Below are 12,883 nucleotides of genomic sequence, written 5' to 3'. Positions count from 1 at the left end.
GTATTACTTACTATATAAGATCTTGAATTGGAGCAGCTAGATATGAAAATGACGTTTCTTCATGGTGAGTTGGAAGAGTAAATTTACAAGAGGTAGCTAGAGGGATTTGCTATTCGGTGTAAGGAAGATCATGTTTGCTTTTTATATGGGCTGAAATAGTCTCCTTGGTAGTGTTATAGCGTTTTGATGCTTTCATGGCTAGTCATGACTATTTGAAAAGTCAGATTGATAGCTATATTTATTTTAAGAGATTGGAGGATGGGTATTTGATTTACCTTTTATTATATGTTGATGACATATTGATAACAGTTAAAAATATGTTTGATATTGATGTGCCGAAGAGGCAATTGAGTGGTGAGTTTGAAATGAAAGATTTATGTGCTGTAAAGAAGATATTAGGTATGGAGATTTTGCGTAATAGGGCTGCAAGACTTTTACGTTTATCTCAAAAGAAATATATTGAGAAGATTGTGGCACGCTTTAATATGTAGTCGGCAAAATTAGTGAGCACACCATTAGCGAAGCACTTTAAACTTTCAAATAAGTTATCACCGCTGACTGAAGATGAGGAGGACCATATGTCCCGTGTTCCTTTTTCTAGTATAGTGGGTAATATTATGTGTGCTATAGTATGCATTAGGCTTGACATTTCACAAGTTGTGAGCAGTTAGCCGTTATATGAAGCAGCCTGGTAAAACTCATTGAGAAGCTGTGAAGTGGATTCTCAGATATTTGAAGGGCACAGCAAACATTGATATAGTGTACCAGAGGGATAGCAATGGCAATAAGACCTTTGGTTATGTAGATTCAAATCACGCCGGTGACTTGGATGAGTGCAGGTTTTCAGTAGGGTATGTGTTTACACTTGCATGTGGTGCAATTAGTTGGAAAGCGTCTTTACATGACCATATTGCCTTGTCTTTGACTGACGCAGAGTATATGGCACTAACATTTATACCGAAGGAGGCGATATAGCTATAAAGTTTACTTTCGGACTTTAGGTTAAATAAAAAAAGTGTTGATATACATTGTGACAACCAATGTGCGATATCTTTGGTATATAATCTGGTCTATCACAAGCAAATGAAGCATATCAACATCAAGTATAATTTCATCCGAGATGTCTTGGTGAAGAGTAAGGTTGTTGTGAAAAAGATTGCTACAATGGAGAACCCGATAGACATAACAACGAAGCATGTTCCTTTGGCAAAGCTCAAGCTTTACTTGAGCTTAATTGGTATATGTAGAGAGTGAGCGTCCATCGGGGCGTATAGATGATGAGCATCATGACTTGGCTTCAAAAGTTGAGTAACGTTAGAGAAATGTTGAATTATATTTTCAGTTTGAGCTATTTATGAAATCCAAACTCCTGCACTAAAAGACAAAAGAATGGACGCGCTTAGTTTGTTATATATATTGCACTTGTGAGGGCAAAAAGGAGAAGAAAAAACAAAAAGCAAGCACACTCTTTTCCTCACCTTGTGGCCGTGCAAGAGAAGGCCAAGTGGACCCAAGGGAGTTTGGAGAGAAAAGAAAAAGAAAGAAGGGTTAATACCACGAAAAACCCTAAACTGGTACACTTGTGACACATTTACCCCAAACTATTTTTTTGACCATAAAAAACCCTAAACTGGTACATCTGTGACAATTTTACCCCGAACATACCATAAAAAACCCCAAACTGGTACACATGTGACAATTTTACCCCAACTAATTTTTAATATTATTTTTTTGAATTTTTTTGAATTTTTTCTTTTTTTTTCTTTTTTTTTTCTTCACTTCAACCTCTGGCCGATCGCCGATCCGGCGACCGGCCAGAGGCGGAAGCCGGCGAGGGCCGCACTCGGCAGCCGCTGGCGAGGGCCGCCCTCGCTCAACTCGGCAAGGGCGACCCTCCGCTGCGCCGGGCGAGGCCGCCCTCGCCCGCCCAGGCGAGGGCCGCCGCCCGGCCGCGGAGGCGCCTCACTCCTTAGCCGGGCGGGCGAGGACTGCCTCGCCCAACGCCGGGCGAGGCGGCCCTCGCCGACGCAGCGAGGGCGGCCACACCGAGCCTGGGAGAGGATCACCCTCGCCGACGCGGCGAGGGCGGCCCTCGCCGACGCCGGCGAGGGCGGCCTCTCCCGACGCAGCGAGAGGACGGCTCGCTGACGCCGGCGAGGCGCTCGCTCGAAACCGGCGAGGGTCGCCCTCACCGGATATGGCGAGGACGGCCCTCGCCCGACGCCGGCGAGGGCGGCCCTCGCCGGCTTCCGCCTCTGCTGCCGGTCGCCGGACCGGCGACCGGCCAGAGGTTGAAGATAAAGAAAAAAAAATAAAAGGAAAAAATAAATAAATAAATAAAAATTCGAAAAAAATAAAAATAATAATATTAAAATTTTAATTCAGGGTAAAATTGTCACATATGTACCAGTTTGAGGTTTTTTGTGGTAAGTTCAGGGTAAAATTGTCACAGATGTACCAGTTTGGGGTTTTTGATGGTCAAAAAAATAGTTCGGGGTAAAATTGTCACAGGTGTACCAGTTTGGGGTTTTTTATGGTCAAAAAAATAGTTTGGGGTAAATGTGTCACAAGTGTACCAGTTTAGGGTTTTTCGTGGTATTAACCCAAGAAAGAAAGAAACACTTTTAGCCTTAGCTTAGGTTGTCTCTTCTTGATAACGAGCCATAGGTTGTCACGTAGGGAATATAGTACTTCCCAGGCTTCTTTCTTCCTTTCTTGAGAAGTGTGGGGTGGGTTCCTTTCAATGAGAGCACAATGACCACATAGTAGCCCTTCCTTTGGAGCTGGACAGTGAAGGCGAAGGAGTTTCTTGAGAGAGGAGCGGCCCCACGAAGCCAAAAGTAGAAAACGTTCTTGGACTTGAACATATGGAGATTTGTGCCGTGAGTTTTTTATATCCAAATGAATTGTTTATTTGTAAATACTTAAAATTTTAATTTAATTTAGGTGTGGAAAACACTCGAACTTATAAGTGAGTAATTATAACTTGGATTCTCTTATTATAGTAGATTTTTTTTCTACTGGCTCTCCCCGTAGATGTAAGTATCAGTACTTGAACCGAACTATGTAAATTTTTGGTGTCCTTTATCATTTCTCATTAATTTCTTTGGTGCTTTCATATTGACTTAATTTGCAACATCCCATTAGATTCCGTGTTCGTTAATCTTACAACAGTTGGCTTTTGCACATCCCCATTCGGATTGGGTTTCGCCTAATGGATTCAAATTCAAGACATAATTCCAACATATTTAAAGTAGAAAAATTTATAGTTCTTTAATTTGTGCAAATTCTTACATGTATGCTCCATTTGTTTTATGGAAAAATGTTACATTTTTTGAAAATATTTTTCAAGAAGTCATTTTCCAAAAAAATGACAATACTTTCCGGTGTTTGGCTGAAATCTAAAAAAGAACTGGAAAACTATTTTTCGTCTTTTGGAAACGAAAATCTAATTTGATTTTCCTAAATACACATACATTATTTGAGCACTAGTGAAGTGTGTAAGGGCAAGCAGAAAATCAGGCACGGACACCAAGATCTCGAGTCCAACCTCGATGCACCTCGACACTAGACTTGGGCTCGGGCACTTGGGTCTCGAGCAAGAGCACAAGCATTGATCCCAGGTCTATAGAGGCCGAGCCTAAGGCCCCAGATCCCTAGCACTCAAGGGTCCACAAAGTTCAAGCGTAAGATCTCAATGACTAGGGCCCTTGGCGCTCGTGCTCGAGTTCAACATGGTCGGGCCTAATATGCCCGTGCTCGGATCCTCGACCCTTGTGTCCAGGTCTCCCACCCCCGAGCCCGTTCCATTGAGGTCGAGGCTTGGGACCCTGTGTTCGTGCCCTAGTTCATTAAGGTCGGGCCTGGGACCTTGGTGCTCATTTCCGGGTCCCCAATGCCCATGCTCAAGCATGAGGGATCTAGGAAAGTGCATTGGGTTCCGAGCCCGACCTTGATGGACCAGGGCTAGGGCCTTTATGGACTAGAGCTCGAGCACCGGGGATATGGACACGGGCATTAGAGTCCCGAGTTCGGCCTTTGTGGACTAGGGCCAGGGCACCAAGGATCGAGGATCAACCATCGAGGTCTCGAGCCCGGCCACATTAGACTTGTGCCTTGGTGTTGAGGTCCTAAGGCTGGCCTCGATGGATTAGGGCACGAGTGTGGGGGATCCCGACAGGAGCACTGGGGACGTCCAAGCGACGGGGACCAGAGCAAGACCTTTGGGGACCCGGGCTCGGGTGCCAGGGATCCAAGCACAAGTACCTAGATCCCGTGTTCAGCCTTGGGGGCCTAGTTTGGGTGCCGAGGTATCGGGTATGGGCATCGGGGCCGTTGGCTTGGCCACGATAGACTTCGGCCCGGGCGCCGTAGACCCGAACTGGCCTTGATGGACCTAGGCCTGGGCACAGGAATTGGGTCCCAGGCATCAAGGAACCGGGAACGAGCATAGGGTTCCCCAACTCCAGCAGAGAGTTTCCGGTCCAAATGTCGGTATCTAGTCATATTTTGAAAATTGATTTATGATGCTTTAAGGAGGAAATTAATTTCCTAAAATTTTAGCATAGGTTTTTCGTCGACTAGGAAAACATTTCCGTCGACTCATTTTCCTAAACAATCCAAACATCGAAAAATGAGGAATGAAAAATATTTTTCGCGAAACATATTACGGAAGCAAGTGATCGAATAATAAAATAGACAGAGCAAGAAAATAAATCGGATTGCATGGTTCAATCGTAGTGACCTACGTTCGCAAAGAAAGTAACAATTAATTTCACTATAGATCAAGTAATACAACGGAGATTACAACCACACTCGAGTCACTCAAATACTCTCAGTGTTTCCCAATCCCTAATTACACCCAATAAATCAAATAGTGCTTAATCTCACAATTCCTCACGAAATAATCTCTCAATCTCACGAAGGAATTGCACAAATTCTTACCATAAGAATTTAATCGACTACAACACACTCGGATATTTTCAGAATGTAATTCACAAGTAGAAGCTTCTCTTTGATGATCCTACAAATAACACCCTCTTCTTATTTATAGGCAAGAATTGGATCCAAAATAGGGAATATCTTTTTTGGAAACCTTCTCCAATTAGGAAACCTTTTCCAACTAGGAAACCATTCAATTAGTAAACCTATCCAAAATAGGAAACCTACTTGAATTAAGAAGCTTACATTTTTGGACTCAAAATCAAGACATAATTTTAATAACAAGTAACATTCTCTTCTTATGTATAGGCAAGAATTGAATCCAAAATGGAAAACCTCTTCTTAGGAAATTTTCTCCAACTAGGTAACCTATTAAACTTGAATTAGGAAACTCTTCTTTTTGGGCTCAAAATTGATACATAATTTTAACAATTAGATGGAGCTTTCAAGAGAAAGAATTCTGAATACCCATAGTAGTCAAGTTTGATTGTGAGAGAGGGCAATGATACCGCTCAATGTACCAATTCTTCCGCACAAAATAACCAGCGGAAGCATTCGCATCCCTCCATTCTTGGCTTCCCTTCTTTCCTCTCCATCACACACTTGAAGCTGGTAAGAAAGGATCTTCCGGTGTGAAAAGCAGAGCACGTTCGAACAGAGAGAACACCACGACCTCTTCACGCTGACCATCGCCGTGAAAAACTCACGTCATTTCTTGTGTCTGTTCTGCGACATTCATACACCTACCCACTTATTCCTATATAAAAAAATACGAGCTTTTGGTCCACCGTTGGCACGGTCCTTGGGGGAAACAACAACAACTGCGCTTCCGCACGGAGTCCGCCGCACGTGTGTGAAGCTCCGACCAATTCCCGTCGAGTTCGATCGAAACTTCGTCGATCCAAGAAAGAGGTTCATGGGGGAGCCCCGATCGCTTGCTTCAGCCGATTGAGGTGCCTGCCGGTTCCGACTTCGGGATCGAAGGGTACTCGCGCTTTGCTCGCGGCGGGTTTGGATTCGCGCTTTCTCCCCCGATCCTGTTCTGGGTCGGCGATCGGCGGGCGTTGTTCATCTCCACCCGGTAAGCTGACTGCCGACGCTTCGGATTTTCTCTCGTTTCCGCGTCTCGTTTTGAGTCGAATTTGGCTTGCATCTTCGAGTTACTGCGAAATCCGTTTCTGGGTTTTGCTTCTTTGACTTTTGTCTGATTGCTTTTGGGGGATCTTGCTCGGTTTCTTGATTCCATTCCTGTTCGCGGTTCTTTTGATTCAGGTGATCCATGGTCTTGCGGATATACAGGTTATAGCATGCCCGGCGTCTGAATTGGTGTTGGCTTCTAGTCGCTCTGTCAAAAAATTCCGATATTGTCCCGTTAAACGTATCACTGAGCTCGAAATGTCGTAACTTGTGACCGGAATTTGGCAGAAACGATCTTCTATGTGGTGAAAAAGCTGCAACAAGAACAACCCTTGATCTCCCTGTTGAAGTGATTGGGAACATACTGTCACAGCTCAAAGCTGCGAGAGATGTCGTGGTCGCTTCCACGACTTGCCGGAAATGGAGAGAGGCTGGGAAGAAGCACCTTCGAGCACTCTCCTTCGATTCCAATGATTGGCCTGTGTACCGCGATGACGTGGTCTTCGGTCCACCCAAAACTCGAGACATAACACCGACCACGTGAAACCGAATAATCCTTATGCATGTGACTTGATCTCTAGGGTGCGTTTGTTTCACTGAAAACTTCTTGATATAGGAAAATGTATTTCGTGAAAATCATTTTCAAGAAAAGTAATTAATTTTCATTTGTCTTGAGGTTTTGAGAGAGTGATTTCCTTTTTGTCAATAGGAAAATTTATTTTTCCCCAATCTAAACTTGTTGTTTTCAGTCTATAAAAAAAATCTTCTTTAGATCAATTAATTTTCCGCCATCCGAATGCCAAAATGTCGGAAAATAATTTCTCGAAAATAGTTTTTTCAAACACACCAATGTTTCGTCAAAGTCAAAGATGTAAATCCACCAGGGAATTCCGACCAAAAAAAATCAGCAAGGGAAAATCCAAGTTGGACTTTGATGATTGATTTCGTGTTTGACTAAATTTGGACTTTGTGTGGACATCGGAATATCGTGCAAGGAGATATGAACAAATTAGTTTGGTCACTTTCACGTTATCATAACACTTGTATATATACAAATCTTCCATTGGCTATTTTGTCCTTGAAGGACCTTCTGTTGTGGAGATGTGTGCCGTGACTTCTGGCCTATGGCCGCGACAATCGTGCAATTACATCCGGGAGTAATTTCAAAAGTGGTTCTGTACCCGCACATAAAAATTTCACGAGCCGTTTGAACATTTGAAACTTTTTCTTCGTGGATTTCACTCGATGATTTGTGCAATGCATCCAATTGAGATAGCTAGTCATGCCGAAAGTGTGAGTGTTTGGGCGAGGCATGTAATTTCCCAGTGAAGTAAGAACCGGCATTTGGGCCGAATCGCATAAATCTCTCATTCTTTTTTTGTTTGGTTCCTCGTTGATATTTTTGATAATTCCATCACCTTGTGTTAGATTTTGATGGCAAGATCCGTCAACCATTGCGTTAATTCGCAGCAAAATGGATTTTGTGAATTGATTCTCCACTAAAAGTTCTGTTTGCAGAATATCATGGAATTGATACTCCCTCACGGAAGATTCAGGGGAACTGGATTCTCTTTGTCAGGAATAAAGGGAAACGTAGTAAAGTGTCTTGACTTCATGTAAAGTTGGACAATAATGGGATGTTTCATCTGCAGGATGCAAAACAGTTCCTTAACTCTCTCTCTCTCTCGGATGAGCAATCGTTCAAAGTTCTGCAGCATGAGCCGCATGGGAACTTCATTAATCAGCAGATGATACGATTACAAGAGGGACCAAGATCAACATTTAGGATCGGCAACATGGTCATTAACCACTAACTGCAACTGTTTGGACCTGTCGTGATCGCCATTGTTTTCCAAATCCCACTTGCTTGGTTCTTCCACGACTCCTCTTTTCCTATACTTGCAGTAGAGTATCAGTTGCAGCACGCCCAAAGGACTCCCCACCAGATTAGGTGACTGAATACAGTATAGAACATGTCAATATCACATTACAAAATTCGGCGGGACCTCCCTCGAGTCCCAGGAAAATGCACATGTTTTTAGTATGGATGATTCTTTCCATTGTACCATTCTTAGAATGAGTCTATATGAGTATGTTTTATATAACATGAAAAGACTGATTAATAGTTGTACCAACCGCGAGGAAGAGATCGCAGCCCAGTAGTCCGTAGGCCATCCAAAGGGAACTAGCGAGGAATGAGAACAATGACAAGTAGAACGGCATGAATTCCACGCTCTTTGTCAGTATCACTTGTTTCTGCAACACCAAAGCGGATAAGAACCATTACAAGATGTTAGTCACGTACTCAATGTTAGTATAGATGTGCTGCATGGACGATGTGAAATAGTGTGTTGACCACTGGTGCCTAATTAAATTATTAGATAATGAGAGGCAAAAATGAAGAACTCGCATCGACAAATGAGTTGATGAGTCGATTTATAGCCACCTCTAACTGATCATCAGTAAATGTCTCTTTCACACAAATTCATAGATAGATTATTAACAAGTATATCAGAGCCAGGACCTTCAATTAGCATATGGAAGTCCACGAGTCTTGCTTATAGCTATGCATATTGCACTTGATCGAATGAGTCGATGGTAGATGAGATAAATACCAGGGCTTATCTCGGTTGTTAACAAGTAATATAACTATGAAATGATCTGTGTGATTGTTAACACGAGAACTCGTATTGTTTATCAACTTAAGCAAATTTGAAGATCAGTTGTTGGCAAATTATTGATAGAAGAAAAACATGTTGGTCACTTTAATTACTCAGCTTTCCCATCTTTGTATTGGTCTGTTGCTATGGATAATGTATGCATGGAGACATGGAAGAAGTGGACTTACAACAGCTACCAATGGAGATCCATACATCGCGACTGAGGCCACGAGTCCTATACTTCCTACAAATACTTTACGGTGATGGTGATCATGAATTATAAAAGTTGATATGATGGCAATGATAGTGAAAATTGTGAGCACTCCCAGCGCCATCGCAGCCACCTTTATCTGTAAGTATACATTTCAAAGATCAGAAAAATTTATTCCCCTGTTGCATTGCAACACCAGCACAATAAGCTAAAATACTGAGCTTTTATGCATATAAAAAAAAATTCTGTCACCGATATAATTTGAATGAACGGACAGCAGCAAACTAAATGGACTCATCTTGCCTTCTTTTTCGTGGAAGCGAACCAAAAGTATATGGCAATGAAAGAGCACTCGAGAAGAATCCCGACACCATTGATTGTGACGACCGGAAAGTTTTCCCATCGGTAGCTCACGATGGGAAGCCCGTACCAAGTGTAAAGGAGGCAGTTCGACAACGCCAGGATGTATGGAATGCAAGAAAACTCCTCAGTACTCTTCCTTCTTATGACCCTTGCAAAAGTCAATCTGCAACACGATACAATTATTAGGGTAATTGCAATCTGATTATTACATGGGAGCCGCGTATAATGACAATGAAACAGCAATGGAGCATTGAGTTCATTGAAACATTACATGGGAGCTGCATATAATAACAATGAAGCGGCATTTCCTGCAAGAATAGAAACAACAATGCACACACTCGATAAATATGTATAAACCATAGATAATTACAAAAAACTTATATGCTGATCTTGAACTTGGAAGAATGAACATAAAAGGGAAAGATGTATGGTAATGTACCCATCACTCCAATGGCAAGACGCAATTTATCTCCCATAGTTTTGCACTGTCAAAAACAGATGACGAACCCTAGGATGAACGATGTGGTGTCTACAGACACTAGAGAGACTCTGAAACTATGCACTTGTTAGGAGCTTTTACAAAGTGCTTTGCGTGGACTGTTACTTCCCACCTCAGGCTATTTATATCTCAGAAGACACAGGAAAGGGAATAGTAATATTATTTTATGAATTATAAAGGTGTAAGTGCTGTCTACGTCTACAATGCAGATCGTGGATGGGTTCTTGAACTTGTGGATGGAAATCGATCAGCTCACAAAAGATAAAAGGGGAATTTTTATTTGCTCAAATGCTAAGTGCAGAATGCTGTCGTGTTTGGACAACGCGAAAAGGGAACTATATTTGCTGGTTTTGGTTCTGGTTCTGTACCATGAGCGCCAGCTACCGCAGAGAACTTCAATTCGTTTGTATGCCATAAGTTCAAAAGACAAAAGGCACGGTCTATTCCGACAGAATCATTCCAAGCACTCTCGGGCGTATCCATCTTGCGGTCACGTGATATGCCGAGCTAGTTTTTGCTCGTCAAGCTAAGTCTAATCTTCCCAGTTCGATTACTGGGCGAGACCATTTGAGTATAAGATTAGGAAATTTGCGAAAGATCACTTCTGTTTGGCGCGACAAGGAAGAATAAGAAAAACACGAGACCCATCAGTTTTCCGAGCCGCCAATTCTCCGCCGACTAAATCGACAGATTGCCATGGATTATACATGCATCTACATTAGACGCCATGTTTTTGTATTGCATGTCCATTCAAGGATCAATGTCTCTATTCGTCTAGTTCCCCTTTGCTTGCGTCTTTGGCCCCTACGTGCCTTATAATATCAGTGGAAACTGTAGACATCCACATCAAAATGGAGAATATGGCTTCACCCATTTTCCTTCGATTAGTTTGAAAGTTTGAATATAACCTCGAATTAGAACTTTTCTTTATATCTCAAAAATTTATGATTAGGTTTGCTTGTTGGGATTTTCCCACCTTAAGAGCTACTCACTAGGAGAAACTTTTTAATTTCACGTATTTTAATTGTAGTAGAAATGTGAACATGAATCAGGGACAAAGACATGCCCCACAGTTTTATTGCCATTGGAATTTAGCATGCTGTCTTAAAAAGGTCAATGCTAATGGAAACACATAAGCACCTTCAGAGGACAATCAATCGATTATAATGTACAAAAAATACGTGGAAACTCAATAAAGGGGAAAAGTACCAAAAAAAGTCATAAACCTATTGCATTGATATCAATTCAATTATAAATATTTCAATTAAATCAATTCAGTTCTAAACATTTTCACATTTGTACCAATTCAATCCATCCGGTCAATTTAGGTCGAAAATCGCCAACGTTGACGCCGGCCGTCCTATGTGGCACGGTTAGTGCTGACGTGGAAATTTTTAATATTTTTTTTTGAATTTTTAATGATTTTTTTTCGTTTTTACTTTTTTTCCTTCCTTCTCCTCACTTGGGCTTGTGGCCGGTTGCCATGGCCAGCGAGGGTGTCACGGCCCTCGCCGGCCACAAGGGAGGGTTGCCCTCGCTAGGGAAGGCGAGGGCTGGACCCTTGTGGCCTGGGCATGGGCGGCCATCGTCGAATCTGGTGAGGGTTGGACACTCGTGGCCTAGGCGAGTGTTGCCCTCACCAAATCCAGCGATGGTCGCCCTTGCCCGGGCCACGAGGGTCCAGCCCTCGCCCTCGCCGGCGAGGGCAACCCTCTCCTGTGGCCAGTCGCCGGCCATGGCGACCGGTCACAGGCAAGGAGAAGGAAGGAAAAAAAAAGAATTTTTTTTAAATTTAAAAAATTATTAAAATTTGTCCACGTCGATGCCGATCATGCCACGTAGGACGGCCGGCATCCACGTTAGTTATTTCCGGCCTAAATTGGCCGGATGGACTGAATTGGTACCAATGTGAAAAGGTTTAGAATTGAATTGGTCCAATTGAAAGATCTAAGATTGAATCGATACCAATGCAATAGGTTTAATACTTTTCCCCTTAATAAAGTTTCCGTCGATAAGAGGAACCCTATTGGTACCGAGCCTCTTAAGATTTCTCCATTGCTCAAAACGAACAGAATCGGAAGTGTTCTCACACTTTCCAGACGAGTTTTAGGATTCCATTGCAGGATCAAAGTCTTGAGATTCGATGCCACTCTTGTCATAAATTTCTAGACTCTGGTACACTTTTTCCTCGTGTCCATCTTCCTTTGGTTAATCCGATAGGAAGGTGAACTTGACTCGATAAGCTTTTGTTGGGATAAAAACAACAAAAGTGTCATAACTTTTCTTTCACTCACTTAAGTGCCACAAATTTTAAAATCGATCACTTAAGTGCCATCGAGGATTTGTCTTGCCAAAAAATCTAACATGGACACCAGTCATCTGGTGCTGATATTGACAATTTTTGTATTTTTTTTTTGAATTTTTGAATTTTTTATTTTTCCTTTCCTTTTTTCTTTGCTTTTTTTTGTGTGTCGACGAGGGTCACCAGCAACCCTTGCATGAAGCAAAGGCCTTGCCCACGGTTGGCGGGGCCGCAAAGGCCCTCGGCAAGTCTATCGCAGCCTCCTTGGCCCACGAGCAACGGTTCGAAGGCCCTCGCCAGATCTAGGCTAGGGCCTTCGCGACCCCACTAGCCGCGAGCGAGGCGGCCTCGTCAAGATCTGGCGAGGGCCTTCACGGCCCTACCGGCCTCTAGTGAAGGCCTTTGTGGCCTCATCGGCCAAGCACGAGGGCGCGAAGGCCCTTGCCAAACTGGGCAAGGGCCGCCTCACCCATGGCTAGCGGGGCCGCGAAGGCCCTCACTTGTGGCCGGCGATGGCCTCACCCAAGGTCTTTGCGGCCAATAAGGGTCACTGGTGACCCTCACCAGCACAAAAAATAGCAAAGAAAAAAAAAAGAAAAGAAATTTTTTAAAAAAAATTCAGGTCGGAATGAAAAATTAAGTAAAAAATCCACATAGGATGATTTGCCAGAAATGACACTCAAATGATCGATTCTACTCCGATGTGGTATTTAAGTGAGTGAAAAAAAAAAGTTATGGCACTCAAATGAGTATCGTACGAAAATTATGGC

At 42.9% G+C, this 12,883-nt stretch overlaps 1 protein-coding gene across 1 annotated transcript; it reads right to left on the bottom strand.

Moving 5' to 3' along the window:
* Nucleotides 1–7,795: 7,795 nt before the first annotated feature.
* On the bottom strand, nucleotides 7,796–9,894 carry LOC115675230 (bidirectional sugar transporter SWEET3). Its single transcript, XM_030597829.2, has 6 exons — nucleotides 9,752–9,894; nucleotides 9,584–9,620; nucleotides 9,253–9,475; nucleotides 8,927–9,088; nucleotides 8,215–8,334; nucleotides 7,796–8,033 (listed from the first exon to the last, which is right to left on the bottom strand). Exons 1-6 carry the CDS (start codon nucleotides 9,786–9,788, stop codon nucleotides 7,854–7,856), a joined length of 759 nt encoding a protein of 252 aa, XP_030453689.1. The 5' UTR covers nucleotides 9,789–9,894; the 3' UTR covers nucleotides 7,796–7,853.
* Between the last annotated feature and the right edge of the window lie 2,989 nt (nucleotides 9,895–12,883).

Source organism: Syzygium oleosum, unplaced genomic scaffold, assembly GCF_021117445.2.
Source record: "Syzygium oleosum isolate NSW1041296 unplaced genomic scaffold, Sole_v2.1 Sole_v2.28, whole genome shotgun sequence".
NCBI lineage: Eukaryota > Viridiplantae > Streptophyta > Magnoliopsida > Myrtales > Myrtaceae > Syzygium > Syzygium oleosum.
This window is presented reverse-complemented; position numbering and strand designations above follow the sequence as displayed.

What these genes read in the sequence shown, in the direction of transcription:
- LOC115675230 (XM_030597829.2), bottom strand. Translation starts at nt 9,788, where the DNA reads ATGGGAGATAAATTGCGTCTTGCCATTGGAGTGATGG. An exon ending in TTATTATATGCAGCTCCCAT is followed by an intron (nt 9,476 to 9,583) that starts GTAATGTTTCAA and finishes ATCGTGTTGCAG; the next exon opens with ATTGACTTTTGCAAGGGTCA. An exon ending in GCTGCGATCTCTTCCTCGCG is followed by an intron (nt 8,034 to 8,214) that starts GTTGGTACAACT and finishes TACTGTATTCAG; the next exon opens with TCACCTAATCTGGTGGGGAG.